Here is a 20,744-nt window from a genome sequence, read left to right as displayed (position 1 = left end):
ATCCCTTCCCAGGCCTAGCAGATTCTTGCCACTTTGATCAAATGGATGGAGAGAGACAGATATTACACCCTCAGAATGGCCTTCCCAGACCAGCTAACCCAAGTCATCAGGTTCCTTCCACACCCCAGTTATTCTTTCTCATAGCACTTTGCTCTGTTCTTTCATTGCATTTGTCACAATCTGTCACTTAGACAGTCTGTTTTTGCTCCTCGTGTGTCATGAGCATAGCAAAGCCACACAGTAGGTGTTCTGGGAATATTGTCAGATGAATGGAGATGCCAGGTGTGTGGTGTCTTAAGTTTCAGCACGTTTCTCTAGCAGATTTATTTCTCCCACCATAGGACAGTGACTGAGCCGGGCACATGTTGGGGAGGCCTCCAAGTCGTGTCCAGAGGGAGCAGCCAAGGCCAACAGACAGCAGGGCTGCTTCACTAATTCTTATAAACTCTCCCAACAACAACAGAAAGTCAAACCCTAAAGGCTGGGAAAGATTCCAGTGCTTTCCCCACTAGCTAACTTGTAAAACAACAACTAAGTAAACCACCCAGGGAATGCATGCTGAATGCTCCCCTGGAACAGCTTGGGAGGAAGAACCATCAATTCAGAGGAAGGGGAGGGTGGGGAAGGGGGGGAGGTTCATGCATGCATGTAAGCCTTATCAATTTTACACAGACACCAGCGGGGTGAGGGCATGAGTGGTGATGGGGGGATAAGGACACATATGGAATACCTTAATCAATAAAGAAAAAAAAGGAGAACCACCAAAGCCTCCACATGTTTAGGGAGAAATGCAGTTGTGTATGTTCAGCCACACACACACACACACACACACACACACACACACACAGAGATACATGATCCAAACACAGCTCAGAGGTGAGGCTGTGGGATTCTCTGGGGCCAAGGCCATGCTCACTTGGCCTTCCACCTGGGTCTTGTTTGCAGCCTAACCCCGAGAGCTCATCTCGCAGCGCAGCCACCCCCTCGTGGCCATGTCTGGTTGTGCTGCAGTGGTAGCTATCCTCTTTTCAACGGAAGAGCCAGGAGTCCTGAGGAAGTGGGGTCCCTCTGCTGGCTGAGGTAGGGTAGTGCCACTGCTGGCCCTCTCTTACTCCGCTGACACCAAGCCCCGGGCAGGCACACAGACACAGGTTTGGCAAGGGAAACGTGGGCAGAAGAAGCCCAACCACTTTTCCACTTCCTATCTGTCGCTGGGGAGGTCTCTCCTTCACTCTTCTCTCCATTCCACAGAGGGGGAAGAGGAGGAAAGGGCTCTAGTAGAAGCAGAGACAGAGGTGTGAAAGATACCACTCCCTCTGGTCCGAGTGTCTGGTGATGGAGGACCTCAGTCAGCCCATCATCCTTCTCCCCACAGCAATCCCCTCTGCTCACGGTCCACAAGAACTCAGTGAGGGAAGGAGACAGGGGTCTCCTAAAGCCACAACTTTGAAGTGATAAAGGGGTCAAGGTTGCAAGACCAAGGGGCAGGAATGAGTCAGAACTTCTAGCAGTCAGTGGGAAGAACTTGGATTTAATGGAATAAAGGATTAGAGGGCCCAGAAGCCAAACAGACCTCTCAACCCACCCACCAGTCCTCACCCAGCTTCCCCAGCCCACCTCAAAGGGCATGCTGTGGATACTGGCATCTCACGCCTGCTTAGCCACCCCTGGGGCAGGGACGTTGGAGTGAGAGGCACCCAGCTCAGAAGGTGGATTCCAAATGCCCCTTCCAAAAGATAGATAAGACAGCGGGGAGACAGAAGCACAGAGGGACTGCTCCCGCCCTCCCCTTCTGCTGCTGTCCCCACGGCCAGGCCCACAGGCACTGTCCAAGGGCCTGCCCCCTAGCAGTGAGACTCTAGTTCTGTGAGTCTGAGAAGTGATGTCCTGGGTGTGGCAGGGGCAGAGGGTCCTGCTTGGTTCCGCTGGGTCAGTTCCTCAGCTGGGCACACGAGCTGGTGAATTCTCTGGAAGGAGAGTGGAGGTGGCTGCCTTGGGGTGGAGTGGGGATGGGGAGCAGGTCTCCAATTGCCCCCATCACCAACGCCTGCCTGCTCCCCATACACAATCATGCCTCTAGGCGCCATCCTACAATCACAGCCGGTGTCTTGGAGGCATCTGGTCTCTTTCTGAGACGTTTAAGCACTCACCCCCTCCCTCCCTGGTCCCCACACCAGGCTCACCGCCCCCAGAGCACCAGCATCTACCCTGGCAGGCAGCCAGCCATCTACCATCATCCACTAGGGTTTCTCCCCCTCTGGCTGCCCTTCTTCCCACCAACTTCCTACCTCTCTGAAGGAGCCCTTGAGGGTGCTGAGTTTGTAGAAGCTCCAGGCAGGAATGCAGACCATGGAGGACAGAGCCAGGAGCCAGCCCAAGGCATCCCCCCACCAGGGGTACGTGTACTTCTTGTTGTAGGTCAGCGGGGTGTACTTGATCAAGGAGAAGAGGAAGGTGGCCTGAGGGTGAGATCACAAGAGAAAGGGGCTGGGAAGCAGGGGCCCTGTGCCCTGGGCGCCCCCTGGAGGATCACACTCCAGCCTGGGTTTTCCTCCAGGCTCATCGGGGCCCATCAGCCTCCAACCTCCATCCACACTCTGCTCAGAATCCACATACCTCCGTGGGTGTTTCCAGGGTACCTGGCTCACAGTTAAGACATAACAGTGAACTTGCTGGTCCTTTCAAATGTTTAAGCCTCTGCATACCTCAAGGATGGAGGGTAGGCCTCACTGAGTTCCTGCATATGGTGGGTGCTAGGAGTGGCTGACTCAGATGGACAAACCAGAGGAAGCAGATGGTTCATGGCTCAGACTCTGGAAGTCAGGGCCTGGGCTTGAAGCCTAGCCCTCGGCCATTTTCTAGCTTGGGGACATTGCTAAACCCCTTTGGCTTCCATTTCTCTGTCAAATAAATATAATAGCAATTCTTACTTTGTGAGTTCCTTGTGAGGATTAAATAGATTAAGATATATAAAGCACTCTGTGCCCAGCACAAGGTAAGTGCTCTGTAACTTTTGCTATTGTTATTGCTGTGATTCTCAGTATTATATGAGTGGCTCAAGGGTTTCAGTCCTGCCTGCAACATTACACTCAGATTGTGTTGCTGGTCAAACAGTCCGATAGCTCTGGACCTCAGTTTATTCTTCTGCTGTCATTGTCTAAAATCCAACGGGAGAATGAAAGAAAACCTAAAATGACTTTCAATGCACACAGAGAAGCCCTATCTCGGACTAACAGGCAACCTAGCCTCCTGCTACCATGTCTCTATCCCTCCATCTGGCTTCCCTCCCTGAAGGTTATCTTACTATGCACACAGCTGGTGTGAGGAAGAGCCAACAGTATTTGATAAGAGGCCAGGGCCTGTACCCGATCATATCTTCAATGTTGTCATAGAAGCGTCCAGCTCCTACAATGAAGAGAAGGAAAGAAGGGAGAGAAAGGACATTCTTTAGCATCCAAAGGACCAAGATGGGCAAGGACCAATACACAGTGGTTATCTTTACAGATCACTGCTGGAAGAAAGCTCCTCCCTGGGATTCAGAGGCAATAACTTTCTGATTGTTAAGGCTGTTACAGGCTGGAAAGGTTTGGATAGGACAGAACGTGGGCCCATCTGAAGTGGTTTCGGTGCAGACATAACCAGGAGGGTAGACAAGGTAACCTCTGGGGGGCCCTTCTAATGGTAGAATTTTAAGGTGGGTAGAGGAGGACCTAAGAAAAGGTGGGTGTGAGCAGTGGGCACCTCTCTTCTGTCTAAGGGCTTTGGCTGGGGTAGAGGTGAGTACTGGGTTAGGGAGAGTCACTCACCATAGACCCAAGCCACACAGAGGGACTCAAAGATGGCCACGAACAGGAGGCACATGCCACTGGCTGCGTAGTTATCAAAGAGCTGAAACACATACATACCGCCCTGCCGGGGAGGAGACACAAAACCGAACTTTATTCAGAGAAAACAGACAGGCTTACTGCCTCGCCATCTAGCTGCACACCTCAGGGCACAGAACAGCGTTGGTGGGGATCACAGAAGACAGATACTAAAAGATAATGTAGTTTGTAAGCTGCAAGGCGCTAGGCAGGTATGAAACAATAATTATTTTTTATTATTGTATTTAGATGGATGATAGATGAAAAAGACAGCTATTATTAGATTGTCCCTGAGAACATTTTGGACTGACCTAAAAGTCCAAGGCATAATGTGCACCTTTTTTTTTCCTTTTTTTTTTTCACAGATCATGGCAGGGGCTGTCATTGGTATTACCAAGCTAAGCCCCATCGCCTTCCTTCTCCTTTGAGACATCACAAAGAATATCGCCCATTCCCAGGGCGACCTGTCTCCCTTTGAACTTTATCCCCAGAACTTGGTGCAGCTTCCTGGGCAATTATGAAAAGCTGATGGAGAGGCAGTGTTTCCTCCTACAAGACTATCCTGTCCATAAACTCTTTAACACGGAGCCAGTTTACCCCTCACCCATCCTTGTAAGTAGACTGTCAATGCCCAAAGGCCGGAGAGGGGACTTGCCTACGTGGTGCTTCTGTGGCTGGGAAAGGAGAGGCCCAGAGCCCTGAAACCACAGCAGCCCGCTCCACTGAACAGGGGGCAGCTGTTCACCATGGCTCCACCCTGTCCCCCCACCTTCCAGCCTCCCAGAGTCTCACCTCTGTGACCATGACCAGCCCAACAAGGAAGGAGATGACAGACACTCCAAGGATGAGGACCTCCCTCCGGTTCTTCTTGCGTAACACACGGGGGTACAAGTCCACCAGCGCCGTCACCAGGCTCTCTACGCACACAAACTGGATGACAGGGCAAAGAAAATTGGAGGGAAAGAGAGCTCCCCATATAAGCTCCATCAGCTAGCTCTGGCTCAGCCCGCCAGGCTTTCTGACTCAGGTCTCCAGAGCGATGCTTGCACAGTTAGGTCTAGATGTACCCCTCAAACTCCTCTTGGTCCCTGGAAGAGCATCCACGTCTGACATTCACCAAGCCTCCAACTGTTTTAAGGTCCAGCGTGGCATCAAGCTCAGACTCATGCCTCTGCTCCCCCTCACCCAGCCCACCCACACCGATTCCTCTCTCAGCCTCTGAGTAGCTGCCTGTTGGTACCTGACTATCCAGTCCCAGGAGGATGATCATGAAGAAGAAGCAGCAGGCCCAGAGAGGAGAGAAGGGCAGCATCACCACAGCCCGGGGGTAGGCGATGAAAGCCAGGCCAGGGCCTGCAGCAGGGAGCAGAGGAACAGAACCCAGTGCCTGGGCCAGCGTCAGTGTGGCCCCATGGAGTAACTGGAGCCAGAGGAAACTTCGCCCCAAAGTGGCTATCCCCACCACCATCCTCACCCAGGAGAAACCACCCAAACCTCTACCCGGTCCCCAAATTTTCAAGGCACCACCCATTGTATTCTCATTGGCAGGAATAGGACCTAGAGGCTGTGTGTCTAAAAGGCCTTGGAAAACAGAAAGGGGTATATCACCCACATTTCTGTAAGTTCTGTCCCAAATCTTCCCGCCTCACTCTCAGGTCTATTGCCCCAAACCAGAGGTTTAAGAAGAACTCAGGGACTAGGCAGGCTGTATGGGTAAAATGAGGGAGCAGAGGGTCTGATGAGACCTGGAGCCCTCATGCTCCCCCATCAACTAAGGCAATTGCTGTGTTCTTTCTAGAGGACATGGTTCCAAAGAGAATTCCTCCAAGACTAGACTGCACCTGGGGCCACCAGCTGGCCCCCTCTCCCCTGGGACTTTTCTGTCACTCTACAAGCAGTGAACTGGCATTATTTCCAGAACACCACTGATGTTCAGTCTCTCTAATAAATTAATGTTCCTCTCAGCTGGCTTAAATAGCAGGAACAGACTCATATGCCAGCACTTGGATTCATTTGTAGGAAGCTTCATTTGAAAAACAAAGGAGTGTGAACCTGTGACCTTCAACAGTCCTTTAACTCTTAAAGTCCCACTCCCCACATTGGTGAGAAGAGGGACAATACTAGCACCTGCCTCACAGCTTCCCACCACATGGCACAGGCAGAATGCTTTGCACAGTGCCTGCCTGGCATATAGTAAGTGCTTAATAAAAGTGAAATATTATCACTTTTTAAAAAAGATTTGCTACTGGTGTTTGTTGTTGTTGTTGTTGTTGTTGTTTTAGAGAGAGAAAGATCAATGTGAGAGCAAAACATGGATCAGCTGCCTCCTGCATGCCCCCTACTGGGGATTGAGCCGGCATGGGTTCTGACCAGGAATCAAACCAAGAACCTGGTTCATGGAATGATGCCCAACCAACTGAGCCACACTGGCCAGGGCAAAATATTATCACTTTTAATAAGAGTCAGTGATGTTAGTTGCCCAGTGGTTGGCACTATGTATGACAAGGGTATGATTTTGAATGCTGTGATAAAAAAAAAAATTGTCTTGCTACAGAGGTGGGTGGTCTTCAAGAATAGGGGAAGAGCAAAAGAAACATTTAGAGCTTACCCAGACAGGAGACCAGTCCTTGATTTTATTTAAAAGAAGCAACAAGAAGACTGCATCATGGAAAAGCATTCACTTGAAAAAGGAAGAAACTCTATGAGCCAATAGGTTTTAAAGTGAACAAGTCAAAGTGAAGAACAGTATATATAGTGTGTTATCAATTCATTTCTAAATAGGGGGTAAAAGGTAGCACCCATTGCTATAGGTACATAGCAATATGTACCTATGTGTGGATGAGTGTGTGTGTATGTGTGTGTGGATGTGCTTTTCTCATATACGCCTAAGCTATTTCTGTAGGGATAAACATGAACCTGATAGCATCAGTGGCCTGATAGCATTGGGATGGGAAGAAAAAGGTCTCCTATATGCCCACTAACCCTTTGAAGCCGGAATTGCTGTTTTTAAGTCCTCCCTCAGGTCTTCCTGGGAGATGCCCACTGGAAGGTGAGCAGAGCTCACCTACGTGAAGGCGACAGTAGCAACGCCTCTGGAACCCAGGTGACGAAGGTTCAAAGCCCACAGAATCCACGGCCTCAGGCCTCCCAACACTCACCTGACTCAGCCACCTCGGAAATGGGCACCCCCTGCTCTTGGGACATGAAGCCCAGGATGGAGAAGATGGCAAACCCGGCCACAAAGCTGGTGCCACTGTTGAGGAAGCAGAGGGCCATGCAGTCCCTGTGGGCGAGGTGGGGAGGTGGAAACGGGAAGGTCAGAAAGAGCTGCGTTGTCTCAGGCCTGCGGTCCAGAGCAGTGGGAGCCCCTGGGGAGCTCAGGCCCTCCCAGCAGACAGGCCAGAGGGCTGCCAGCGGAATGATGATGAGCATTCCTGGAACAATGCTGCCGCCCTCCCCGCCCCCCAAACCCAAGAGCTGGCATAAAGCAAAGACATCCCAAAAGAATGAGGCTCTGAGGAAGTAAATATTAATCTAAAAATTACAAACTGCACATTGTCACCACACCTTTGGGACACCATCTCTCTGACACAGTTCCGTGTGCCATGCTAACGTCCGGGACGCAGGCCTGGGTAGTCCCAAGCAACCAGTGATTCTTAGTTACCTCAATTTGATTGAAATTATATGCTATCTGGGGCTGATATTAACATTGACTTACATTCTCTGTTATGAACCAGATATGCCAAGGGAACCAGGAGGAGGGGACACTAGCTGGGGCAGAAGTGAAGGAGGGCGGGTGAGGAATCCGCGTTCGCCAGGGCATCTGTTCACAGCAGGACAGACTGAGGCCCCTCTGCATGGCGTGGCCACTTACTCCTCAGGCTGAGCCCGTGACCTCCACATTAGCTGGGACCCAGGCTGGGCCCTGCGGCGCTCCCCCGCCCACCATTTGCCTGGGCTGCCGTTGGCGCCCTTCGGCTACTGGTAGCCCTGGAGTACTGGAGTGTGGGGTGCAGAGTGGGGGTGGGTGAACCTATGAAATCACCCCTGACCCAGCGCGGCCGGAGGGACCGTGGGAGGCGGGTTTGCGGCTCAGGTCCACTCCCCAGTCACCTGTAGCAGTTGTTGTGGTACTTGTTGTAGCTGCTCAGAGCCGTCAGGCACCCTACACAGATGGCGAAGGAGAAGAAGATCTGGGTGCCCGCGTCCATCCACACCTACACAGGGAAAAGGCGAGAGAGCTGCACCCCAGGAACCAGGGCACCTGGGCTCCGTGGGGGCACACGGATCACGGCTGAGCCGGGCACTGGCTAGGGATGACGAGAATCCTGTCCTCAGCCTGTGCAGGCCCTGCTGCAGCCTGAGCCCTACTTCCTGAGCCCCTGGATGGGGCTTCCTGAGCTCTGCCAAGGTGGCATTGGCATCCGGCACTGGAAGAAGGCTGAAGGACCATGGTGGAGAGGGGAGCGGGTGGGAGGGAGCTCTGAGCTAAGGAGGCCTGGCAGCAGGCTTCCATAAAAGAAACAAAGGCCCGGTTCTGCCTCCACGGCCTCCTGTCCTGGGCTCTCCCGAAGGTGTGACCAGTTTGGAAAGGCCCAGAGACAGGATCTCTAGAGTTAATGGTCCTTTATATCAGCGCTGCCTGGGATGGAGCTTTTCCCCTCGTGCCCCCAAACCTCCGTGTGAAGAGCGGGAAGAGGAATCCTCAGCTCACCAGAACGTCAGGAGGGTGGACAGAAATGCATCTGCAAAGGGCTTTGTTCTCGTTGGGGGGGATGAGCTCTCCAGCTAAACACAGGGATGCTGTTGTCACTGTTGTCTCAGCTGCTGACCCAGCCTGCGCATGGTATGATTTAGGTCTAACAGCTAGAATAACATCCCAAAGAGAGAGAACATCAAGGCAAACAGGACTAGGCAACCCCGCAGACTGGCAGGAGGTGGGGTCCTGGGGTGATAGATCCTCGGGGCACCTCCTGCCTTCGGAGGGTGTGATGTGAGCTCTACGAGGGAGCTCCGAGCCCTGGAGGCCGTCAATTGTCCCAACATCTCTGTGTTCCCGTTTCTTGGCTGTTGTCTGGCTCTACCCCGTGGGGCCCACACAAGCGCCCACTTTCCTTTCACTGCACCAGGGTCCCAACGCCCCCACACACCCAAGCCTCAGCTTCGTTCTGTCCAAAGCTCCTAAGGCCCTTCCTTACCTGTCCTCCCTCCCCCCGCAACATGGCTACCACCCTCAGTGTCCTTCTCTCTCTCTCTCTCTCTCTCTCTCTCTCTCTCTCTCTCTCTCTCCCCACCTCTCTCTCTCTAAACTCACCCAGCAAAGTGCCATTTTGTTCAGCATGATAGTGGGTCCCAGGGATAGTGGGTCCCAGCTGGCAAGCTGACTACATCAGAATCACATTGCTTCCTCAACCAGCATCCCCAGTGGAGACACTGAGTCTCTAGGGCTAAAGGAGAACCCAGAAATCTGTATCATGTCCAGAGCCTCCTGGGTGAGCCTACTGAGCATCAGATGTGGAAATCGCTGCCCTTCAGCCTCCAGGCTGGTGTCAGAGATGCACCCTGGCACACGCTCCTCTTGCTATATTTCCGTTTCTGCAGGAATGGGGAAAGAGCAGGGAAAGGTGGTGAAGGAAAGAGGGGAATGTCTCTAGCCTCCGGCCCCCTGCTCACTGTGGCTCCCATCCCCAAGGAATTCTGTGAGGCAGAAGCTGCCACCAAGGGCTGAGGCGGATCCAGAAGGGCCGCTACCAAGAAATAGTATGGAGGGTGGAAACACTGGGGACTTTTTAAACATGAGAGAAATTACAATGGGAAGGAGAGGGTTCATCAGGATTTATTCTGAAGCAAAAGAAAGATTCGGGTAAGAATGAAAAGAAAGAACCTGCACACAAGAATGGGGTATTTACAAAATTCAGTTTGATGACAAAAGTTTGAGATTTTTGTTTGTTTTAATCCTCACATGAGGATATGTTTATTGATTTTAGAGAGAAGAAGGGAGAGGGAGAGGGAAAGAGATGTGCGATAGAAACATTGATCAGTCATTTCTATATGCCCTTCAATTGGGATCAAACCCAAAACCTGGACATGTATTCTGACCTGGAATGGAACCCACAACTTTTTGGTGTATGAGACAACGCTCCAACCAACTGAGCCACCCGCTGTTTTAAATCATTTTTTCTTCTAATACTCTGCCCTCCCCCCCCCAACACCAGACACTGTAAGGATGGTCAACTCAGAAAAACTCGCTGGCCTCTGGTCTGAAGGTCACCCTCTTCTGTCTCCCTTCTTCTGTCTCCCTTCTGCTCACTCAGTGGCTTACGAGCAATGCTGACCCTTGTACATGGATTCACCGGGGGTCAGAGGTACGGGGCTGCGGAGGATGCTTCTCCGCCTGGGGCTCCCTCTGTCATGAGGTCAGGTGATCTTTCATAACAGGCCGTCCGCCTGGGAGGTTTGCTCCATGTGCCTCGCAGCCACAGGGTGAGGTGGGCCCGCACAGCGCTAGGAAACGGCCCGGTGCCCACCTGCTGGCCGGGGTGCAAGTCCTGTGCTTATAAAGTTTTGTAAGCTTGGGCTTGGGAAGAGAAATTGTGACTTGGCAGTTTACCTCACCCTGAGGGGGACAGACCAAGGCGAAGTTGGGAGGAGAGGTTACCGAGAACAGAGGAGAAGGCAGCAGGGGGCTGCGAGTTCAGAGCGAGAGGTCAGATATGACGCCTCTGACTAAGGCCCCCTCACTGGGAGCTTGGCCAGCCCAGCTCTCTGCACAGCTGCTGCCTGACAGGCCTGCTGGGACGGGGGGAAGGAATGGGGTCAGAAGAAGGGCTGACGGAACCAGCAGAGCAAGCTGTTCTGTTCCCACGGCAGGCGGCCCACTCCCTGCCTGTGCCAGGGCCCTGGTTTCTGGAACAAAATTCCGATGTGTCTTCGGCTGGGGCAGGAGACTAACCAAGAATAAAACAAGTGTGCAAGACCCTGGTGGGAGCGTGGGCAGAAAGGAACTCTCTGGGGGCACAAAGGAAGAGAGTGTGAGCTCTAGGAGGTACAGAAAAGATGTTTTCAACTTTGAGTCCAACCCCAAGGATTATTATACCTGCTATTTTTAGGAAGGCAATAGTGTGTAATGGGAAAAGCCTGGGTTTTGGAGTTAACTACTAGCTGTATGATCTTAGGCAAGTCAATCCTCCTGAACCTTACTTTCTTCATCGGGAAAATGGGAATAATAATAAATAAAATAAAGTATGTAAAATGCCGAACATAAATATGAGTTCCCTATTCCACCTCCTGATATAATAAAAAAAAAATAGCTAAAACTCTCAAACAATTAATATTCTTTGGAAAATGGATATCATGGTGTCAGCAGACTCCAAAAAACTACTTGGTGTGAAACCCAAGCTCCACACATGCTAGTTTTGTGATTCGGGACAAATTTCTTCAGTTTTCTAAGCTTTGGTTTCTTCATCTGTAAAATGAGGCTAACACCTCACTCCCAGGGCTGGTGGGACGATGCACCGTGTCACAAACTTAGCCAAGTGCCAGCAAGTAGAAAACACATGACCGAGGTGTCAGCTATCGCTGGCTTGTTGTTGGGTTACATATTTTTAAAAAGCAGCCCACCTTTCAGCTATGATGAGGCCCCGTGGATTTATTAGCAGTTACTAAGCAGTTCATGAACCAGGCAGGGTGCCATCTAGCAACTAAAAGGCACTCTGATGGGCTTGGACAAAATAAAAGGTTCCCGTAGGAAGAAGGATGGGGGAAGGAATCAATCAGCAAAAGAAATGGGCCAGGATGTCTTTTTTGGTGAAAGATTTTTATCTCAAAGATTGCCTCTTTCTTCTGTAGAAATTATCTCATTGGTCTTGACCAGAAAATCTCGGACAGGCTGATCAAGATTATGTTTCTAAGAGTGTTTGAAACTGCAAATAGATATTTAATCTATGTTTGGTACCCTGGGATTTTAGCACAAGTGACACCATTTCGAGTCTGTGGTTTTCTCTTTAGTAGGTTTAGGCCCTAGCTGGTTTGGTTCGGTGGATAGAGCATCGGCCTGCAGACTGGAGGGTCCTGGGTTCAATTCCAATCAAGGGCACATGCTCGGCTGGCAGGCTCAATCTCCGTGGGGGGCATGCAGGAGGCAGCTGATCAATGATCATCTCTCATCATTGATGTTTCTATCTCTCTCTCCCTCTGTCCTCCTCTCTGAAATCTATAAAAAAAAAAATTAAAAATTAGTGTTAGCTTCTTGCTTTTCTTATTCAAGTGAAAATTCATAACGGTATTTTATTGAAGAAACACAAGAGGACTTTCTTGGAAATAGGTTGTTCTTGCAGAGAGATAATTGAAGGGCAAATGTGTTCTCACAGGGTCTCTGAAGAACTCAGCACTGGTGTTTGGGATGCCTATGTGTCAGTGAATGAAGATAGTTACTTGTTGTCTGTCTTCTAAACACACGTGAATGACTCTGCTTCCACATAACTGCCTCTTAGAAACAACTTCACCTGTCTTCTATTTGTGCCTCCCTGTCTGCTCTCCACCCTTTTCCTGCTTTTGTGCCAGGGAAGGCGGGCCTGTCTGGTTGTAGCAATGGACTCCCTCGCCTCCTCTCTGTCTCCATGGGTGCAGGCAGAGGGAAGTGTCTGCAGGAGACTGGAGGCCAGATTTCCCCACCCATCATTATCCATCCCATGGGTCACTTGTCCGTGGATAGGGTTCCATTTAGCCTGGAGGAACAAGTGATTTGGTTCAAAGCCTTGTCATCAAGGCACTGGGGCTGGGAGAGCCAGTTTGCAGTAGGAATGTGAGAGCTGCGTCCAGTGACCAGGTTTCCTTCTCTTTTCCTGGTGGCTAAGAAAAATACTCAGGTGGTGTCCCACCTCCCACTCCACACAAGCCAAACCATAACTGCAGTTCTCAGCTCCTCCTAGGGATGTGACCTTACGGCAGTCTGGCTTAGAGTCCTCTGCCCTCTAAAGTCCCCTATACCCTTCCCCTTCCTCAGCAAAGGTGGCCCCGCCAGAAACAACCCTCTTTTCTCCTGCCAATAACGTCTCCGTCCCGCCCAGGGTCTGCCCACGAAAACCTTCCAATTTGTACAACATTCGGGGCCACCCTTCTGTGTACTAGGTGGGATGACACCCAAGTCATAAATCTCCATTTTAAAAAGAAAAATTTTTTTTAATTTTTCAATAAAGTTGACAGACATTATTATATTTGTTTCAGGTGTATATGAGGTCCCATAGATTTCAATGTACGATGTCAAAATTAAAAGACTCAGTGGTTCCAACCTTCTCCCTAAATAAACCCTTAATTAGAATCATTTAGCAGAGATTTAAAAGATTCAACAAAGGCTCTTTGGACACCCTCCCCCCAGGCCCTGCCCTTGCCAACCTAACAGAGGACAGTAGGACCGACAGAAGGAAAGAAACAAGCGCCCGAATAAAGCACACACGGCCCCGGCGGAGCTCCTCGTGGGACGGAGACAGCCCTGGGGAGCGCCAGGCAGCAGCCCCCTGCACACAGAGCCTGGCCGGAAAGAGGACGCCGGAGCACCCAGCTCTGTGTCTGCCGGGTGAGTGCTCACAGAGAGAGGTCTTTGGTCTTTGTGCTGGCTAGCAGGGATTTGTACCTTTCTCAAGTGCCACGCAAATGCCAGCTGGAATTATCACACTTCCTGGGGGGTGCCAACTACATCCAATTAGTGCTCTGGCAGGGCATCCACCCTGCAGGGGCTGCTCTGCTCACAGACAACCAGGGCCTCACTCCAGCATGGGGCCAGGGCCAGGCCGCTAACAAGGCAGGCAGCTGGAAAGCTCAGGACCAAGCCTGGCCCTTGAAGAAGAATCCTTCCTGCACAGCTCGCGCTGGGAATGGAAAGATGGTAACCTGGAGAGCAGGTTTAAAGAGGTCTATTCCCTCCAGTGACCCAGACACAGAAGGATGGCCTTATTAACTCTCAGCGTTTACAGCTATTTGGTCCACCTTCTTTATGTTGCTGGAAGATACACACACACACACACACACACACACACACACACACACACAAATGGGGACTTTGTCTTCAGGAGATTATAAAGTATTTGAAGTTTTTATCACTCAGACCTGGATTCCAGGTGCAGGTGCAAGGACAGAAAATTCTTTAAGCTCTTCAGGCCTTCGTTTCTTTATCTATAAAATAAGGGTACCTCGTTGACAGGCCGTGAGGATTAGCTGAAATAATGCATGTAAACCTCTTAATGCCAGGGCCACTGTAAGCACTCAATAGTGTTTAGCTGTAAGTCACTGATCTGGAAAACAAGGCACTGATCACAGAAGCCCTAAACCCGTTTCTGGACCCTTTCTCCTTTTTCTCTCTCGGCCCACCTACCTGTCTCCTGGCCTGAACATGTCCCTCCTTCCCAGCCTGGCCTCCAAACAAAGGTGGGATTTGTGGCTCAGCTGCTCCAGAACCAGGATGGCTCCCTCTCGCAGAGGGGATCCCAGCCAAACCAGGCACCTGGCCTCCAAAGCCTCCCTCCGCTCTGCTGCCCCAGACCTGCCTGCTGCCTACTCTCCATCACACCCTTTGGTGCAGATAAGCCATAGGGCTTATGAGTCACAAAATAAAAGTGCACTGTGTTTGGCCTGCGGCTTGCTGTGTGACCTTTTTGACTGCCGCTTGCTGAGGCTCCGTTTGCTCGTTTGTGCAACGAGGAGTTTGCTCTGCGTGACCTCTGGAGCCCTTTTAGCTCCCATGGCGATGGCTCTACAGTTTGTCGCCAAAGCCAACTGCATCCCTGTGCCCCACTGGAGATGACGCAGCAGCCATCTGTAGCGCTGTTATGACTAAGACATGGGAGAGGAGAAGGAAAGGAGGAGGAGGAGGAGGAGGAGGAGGAGGAGGAGGAGGAGGAGGAGGAGGAGGAGGAAAGGAGGAGGGGGAGGAGGAGGAAGAGGGGGAGGAGAAGGAAGAAAGGAGAAGGAGGAGGAGGAGGAGGAGGAGGAGGAAGAAGAAAAGAGAAGGAGGAGAAAAAAGAAAGGAGGAGGAGGAGGAGGAGGAGGAGGAGGAGGAGGAGGAGGAGAGGGGGAGGAGGAGGAGCTCATGTCCCACCAGCAGACCACTGAGAAACACGCAGGCAACTTGAGCCCATGGGGATGTTTCTGACTGCGGAGCCGGGCAGCCCTGGTAGGATTCAGGATGGCTGGGAGACTGGGATAACTGAGCTGTATCACCCCAAATTCCGCACAAGGAGGAGCCACTGCGAGTGCCACTCCTTTTCTCTTGCTCCCTAAGTTGCAGCTTAGTCAGTGCCTGTGCTGGCGCCTCACTGCCACTTGTTCATCTTCTCCCGCCCGAAGTCTCCCCAGGGTTCCTGTCAGGCGGAGATCCTCCAGCTCGGAGAGAGGAGGCCTTATTAACCTAACAGAGGACAGTAGGACCGACAGAAGGAAAGAAACCTTGTGCGCATGTCTTCTGGGGAAGGCCGGCGCCGAGCTGGTGGCACATCTCAGGGTTTGGGGGGGAGGGGGGTGCTCCCCCACACCCGGCCCTCCAGCAGAGGCAGCCAAACGGGAGATAGGAAACCCGCCAGAGGCAGCGGTTCCTCCTTCAGGCCCCGCGGTACAGACCCCTCCAGTCAGCAGGCAGCACCGCCCCTCCCTGAGAGGGCCCGGAGGAGGGGCGGGGCCTCCTGATGACTGACAGGCAACTCAACACCGCCCAGCTGGGAGCTGGGCCCAGAGAGGGCCTTCTGACAGAGGGAGGGAGCCCAGAAGCTGGTGGAGGGTTGGTAAACAGAGAAGAAGCTAGATGGGACATAAGATGGCCAAGGGGAGATGGGTAGATAGGGTCCAGCCTGTGAATACAGGCTGTGAGTGACATATCTGACACTCCTGAGAAATATTATGAGGGCCTCAGGCCCCCCTGGTTTCCCTGGCAGCTGTGGGCCAAGGAGGGGGCCACGCACAGCTGCTAACAGATGCCTGCCATCTTCTGGCCCATCGTGGGTGCTTTAGGGTTGGGCCAGGAGCAGGGCTGGTCTGCAGCTCAAGCACCTCCAGAGCTACAGGACAACCCTTGTCTGTGTCTTCTTACCTGGGGATCCCACAGACGTGTGAGGTTTGGATACAGGTAAAACTGAATCCCTTGGGCTGCCCCGGGCAGTGTCACCCCTCGAATTAGCAGGACCACCAGCATGAGGTAAGGGAACGTGGCTGTGAAGTACACCACCTGGCCAGGGGGCAGATGAGAGACAAGAAACGTGTGAGTAGGAGAGAGGGGGCTAGAGACTGGAGGCAGGAGCTCCCCAGCTACAGAGGAGGTCAGCGGGGCTCCCCATCTGTTCCTACCCTCTCATCAGTCCCACCTTCCCTAACTGTGGGCCCAAACCTCTCCCCTCCCTGCTCCTGCCTAAAGCACTCACCCTCCCCCAACACACACCCAACAAATATTTGTTGAGTGACTGAATGAACTTAGGCATTCTCCCAACAGGCATGACAAGGGATGTCAGGTATGAAAAGATCTGTAACACATGATTCCTGTCCTCACAGAGCTTACAAGCTTAGTGCAACCAGGCAGCCAGATTAGGAAGAAAGCCGTGCCCGAGGCCTCCAAGGCAGGAGTCTGGGGAACTCAGAATGCCCTTCTGATTCCATACACCCCAGGGCAAAGAGTCCCCCCAACTCCTCAGGTTGATTTGAAATCATTTTGAGACTGATGATCATAATGGAATTCCTTTTCCAAAGAACTGTTGAGCTAGGGAGCCAAGAACTATGTTCTATTTGCAATGTGCCCCGTTATGTGGTATAGTCCAAGGTCAAATTCTTATGGGAGTGTCCTTCCCCACCCACCCATCCTCTCTCTCTTCCATTTAATTTCCTGGAAGAGCAGAAGGATTTGGGATTGAACTCGGGAGAGGCATCGAATCAAAGGGCAAGACTTACAAGTCTGTGTTGGGTCATTCCCTCCCATCCTGACTAAGCTGCAACTTAGGAAACTCTCAGGTAACTGGACCCCCAGTGAAGGCAGGGAGTCCTGGGATGGGAGGGCCAGGAGCTCTCGAACACGGACCTTGCCCGTGGACTTGACCCCCTTCCAGATGCAGAAGTAGCAGATGACCCAGGCAAGCAGGAGGCATATGGCCAGTTCCCAGCGCAGCGCCCCCAGGTGCTGGATGCCATCGGAGATCTTCAGGACCCGCCTCCTGGGGAGAGAGGGTTGAGCCAGGATCCATGTGGCTGCCGCCCTCCATGTCATGGCCCTTGCATCTCCGGCAGTGGAGCCATGCCTCCAGGCTCTTGTCCAAAGGCTTGTCAGCTCTTGTCACCTGAACCCATCAGGCTCTCCTTTGCCCAGAGATGGGGGTAGATATAAACTGAGGCAGATGTAAACTGCTCCCAGGTAAGTCTGCTCTGAGAGATTGACTACCAATTTAACCTAGAGAAGGAGGTGCAAACACGTCTTCTCATCCAGGATTATAGGGCGTTTTGATATGAGGAATCATGCCCTAGACTAGGGGTGTCGAACTCAATCAGAGAAGGGGCCAAAATCTAAAATCCAGCCTAAATCGCGGGCCGAATGGTTTACTGAACAGTCATAAACTGACAATGTCATAAACTGACAGTGGAGTGCAGTGATGACAGCGCGGTGCGGGCCACATTGCAAGGCCTGGCGGGCTGGATTTGGCCCGCGGGCCTTGTGTTTGACACATGTGTGACGAATATCGGTATTGGGGAAGGGAAGATAAGAGACAATGCACATGCGACTGAGGAGAGGAGGGCAGTTGGGGGTGTGGACACACGTGGGTGTGCACCAGCTAACAGGGGGGTGGACACGTGGGAGAGGAGAGACTGGAGAGCTGCAAAATCCTCATCTCTGAAACCTGTTCTGCATGAACCACTAATACGGACACAACAGGAAAAAGCCGCCGAGGTGACGGGGCCACCAGCGAAGGAAACAGAAAAGCCCGCCTTGTCCACTGGGAGTCACTACCTGCTGAGCCTATCCCTGTGGCCTTCTTCCAAACACACAGCCCCCCGCGGGGTAAAGCACGGGCCTCACTTACTCCCAGAACTCGATGACAGGAGAGGTGGCGTTCTCAGAGGTCATGTTCAGGGAGCCATTGGTCCTCTGGAACTCCACACAGTGTTCTACTCCCGGGCCCCAGGGAAGGAAGCGAGAGAAAAAGCATTAATCAGTATTTGGGGGGAGATTTCAGGAGAAGGGAAGTGAGGTACCTGGAAGGAACTGGGCTGAAGTTGTCTGTACAAAACACCCTTAAACATGTAACCTTGGCAGGCCCATGCCACCCTCTCCCGCGTGCTTCCACTTGTCGGTTTCTAAACGTTTGGGTGCATATTGTTACTAAAGCGTGACCAGAGGGCATCAGGAAAGACACACTTCAAAGTAGACAACTGTTCCCAGGGACGTGTTGTGTGTAAAGTCACAGCCTTTGGAAAATACTACGGAGCCTTCTAGGGACGTTATACATCCACATCGCTAAGGAGCACGGGGACAGGTGCTGGCTGGAGGCCGGGCCCTCGCTCCAAGCCTCACACCCCTCAGCTCCCAAATGACATGAGGATGTCCCTTCGTAGGACCGACAGGAATCAAATGAAAGCATGTCTGTAAAGTACTCAATAAGTAGTAGTTCTTAATTATTTGTTTTTGGAGTTTCACAAAGCATGTCGACAGTATTTTTTATGCTTTATTAGTACAGTAATCTTCAAAAATGTTAAGACAGAGAGTATTTTCCTCATCGTACGCATGAAGAAAGGGAGTCTGCTTAGAAAAGGCATGTCTTAGCTGGTAAGTGACTGAGGGCTAGCATGCAGCCCAGTGAGCTGTGTATGTTCTATCTTCAAAATACCTAGAATCTGACCTTTCTCATTGTCCCACTGCCACCACCCTGGCACAGGTCACCACCATGTCATATCTCCCCACTCCAGCCTGTACCCTTGCCTCCCTAGCCAAATCTCCATACAGCAGTCAGAGTTACATTGTTAAAACTTAAGTCACATTTTACGTCATGCCCCAGCTCAAAACTCTCCAAAAGGTTTCCTATCCCACTAAGAGAAAAAAGCCAACACCCCTATAATCACTTCCAAGGCCCGATTTAATCTACCCATCTCCTCTGGCCTCACCTCCACTGCTGCTGCTCACCTGCTCCAGCTCCACCACCCCTGTTGTTCCCTGGGTGCTATTGGCACTGGTCCCCCAGGGCCTTTGACTGGGAGTCCCTGCCACCTAGTGTCTGTCTCCTGTTGTCTCAGGGGCTCACTCCCCAGCCTCCTTAGAGCATTACTACTGTCATCTTCTTGTAAAGCCTTCACTGATGATCCACTTAAAATTACACCCCACCCCTAAAATTCCCAAAACCTCCTCCCTGTTTCATTTTTCTCCACAGCCCTTCTCACATGATACCTATTGCTTGTTTATTTTGTGTGTGGTCTGTCTGTCTCTTGTCACTAGAATGACAATTCCATGCAGGCAGGGACCTTCCTTTTTATGTTACCACACCCTCGGTTCTTAGAACAGAGTTGGAGCTCAATAATATCTGTTGGATGGCAATGCCAGCCGAGCACTGTTTTCACTAGACAGGTCACTTTCCTCGAAGCTTCGGCACACCAAGCATTTCCCCAAGGCAGGACAGGCCGTCCTGCACTATTCTAGATGCCAGCTCAGAGTAAAACCAGACTCGCTAGGAGAAATGTCCAAAATGTCAGGGAGCAAGAGACTTGGGTGTTGCATTTGCCTCAGAATTGTCTCAGAGAGACCCCACCCCAATCAAAGTAAAGGCAGGCCTAAAGCAAAAGTCCTAGGCCACCAAAAAGTCACACAATTTTATAAGAGGAATTCCACTGAGATCTGGATAAAGTCACCATCTGACAAGCTGGTGTCAAGGGCATTTCAGTGTACATAGATGGAAGAGAGGAAGGAAGGAAAGCAGGAAGGAAGGAGGGAGGGAGGAAGGCAGGAAAGGAGGAGGGAGAAGGGGAGAAAGGGAGGAGGGAGGGAGGGAAGAAGGGAGGGAAGAAAGGAGGAAACATATCATACAAATAAAATACTAGAATATAATATATTTTTAAAACGTGATTCATTCAACAAATATTTTTAGTGCTTGTGATGTAGCCAGCACTGTGCAGGCACAAAAGCCATAGAAATAAAGACAACTTTTCTGCCTTCAAGCTCTTGCTGGCCTTTGGGAAAACCAGACCAACAAACAGATGAAAAGCCTCTAGGAGCCACAGCAGGGCCAGGGGTCAGAGCAGGAACTGCCGAGAACAGAATGCACCTGAGGGTGGCAGAGGAAGTACCTCCAAGGTTTGACTTTTTACTCAAAATCAGTGGGTTGGAGGTGGAGGCAGAGATCGGCCAGGGAATCCCTGAAAAGGGAGCATAAGGTTTGAGGGCAGGAGGGGCCTTGAACATGATGCTGACCATTGCAGAAATGCACCTTCCTGAACAGTAATTGATTCAAACTCCTGTTCAGAGCTGAGTACTTTATCTGAGCTAGAAAAAGTAATAGGAGCACAGCTAGGGCCTCACTGACAGGCCCTGAGAGGTGTCTGGGGTGCAAGTCAAGATGCTGAGACCCACATAGGACACGTCTATCAGCTCTTCATCTGCGCCAGCCTAAGGGCAGCCACTAGCCACAGGTGGCTCTTTACATTTAAATGATTAAAGTTCAATAAAATTTTTAAAAATTCAGTTCTTCACGCACACGAGCCATTTCAAGTACTCAATAATCGCATGTTGGCTACCATTTCAGATAGTACCACATCACAAAGTTCTTTTGGATAGCAATACCCTAGGCATTTTTAAGTTTTCATTCCTTTCAATTCATTAGACTTAGTAGTTTTAATGCCACAGGTGGCTCTTGTAGTCTTGCAGGCACAAGA

At 51.4% G+C, this 20,744-nt stretch overlaps 1 protein-coding gene across 1 annotated transcript in view; it reads right to left on the bottom strand.

Annotated features, from left to right (window-relative positions):
- Positions 1 to 1,511: 1,511 nt before the first annotated feature.
- The window catches only part of SLC6A13 (solute carrier family 6 member 13), a 42,402-nt gene continuing 23,169 nt past the window's right edge, over positions 1,512 to 20,744 (bottom strand). The window contains exons 5-15 of the mRNA XM_084878404.1: positions 17,909 to 17,993; positions 16,915 to 17,047; positions 15,940 to 16,074; positions 7,977 to 8,080; positions 7,022 to 7,146; positions 5,104 to 5,216; positions 4,656 to 4,793; positions 3,807 to 3,909; positions 3,305 to 3,405; positions 2,289 to 2,459; positions 1,512 to 1,967 (exon numbers count right to left, since the gene is read on the bottom strand). Of these exons, the coding sequence (XP_084734530.1) occupies positions 1,845 to 1,967; positions 2,289 to 2,459; positions 3,305 to 3,405; positions 3,807 to 3,909; positions 4,656 to 4,793; positions 5,104 to 5,216; positions 7,022 to 7,146; positions 7,977 to 8,080; positions 15,940 to 16,074; positions 16,915 to 17,047; positions 17,909 to 17,993 (1,331 nt within the window). The 3' untranslated portion in view covers positions 1,512 to 1,844. The remainder of the gene's footprint in view (positions 1,968 to 2,288; positions 2,460 to 3,304; positions 3,406 to 3,806; positions 3,910 to 4,655; positions 4,794 to 5,103; positions 5,217 to 7,021; positions 7,147 to 7,976; positions 8,081 to 15,939; positions 16,075 to 16,914; positions 17,048 to 17,908; positions 17,994 to 20,744) is intronic.

Source organism: Pipistrellus hanaki, assembly GCF_964339955.1.
Source record: "Pipistrellus hanaki genome assembly, chromosome: 3".
Lineage (NCBI taxonomy): Eukaryota > Metazoa > Chordata > Mammalia > Chiroptera > Vespertilionidae > Pipistrellus > Pipistrellus hanaki.
Note: the sequence above shows the minus strand (reverse complement) of the source record. Positions and strands in the feature narration are given on the sequence as shown.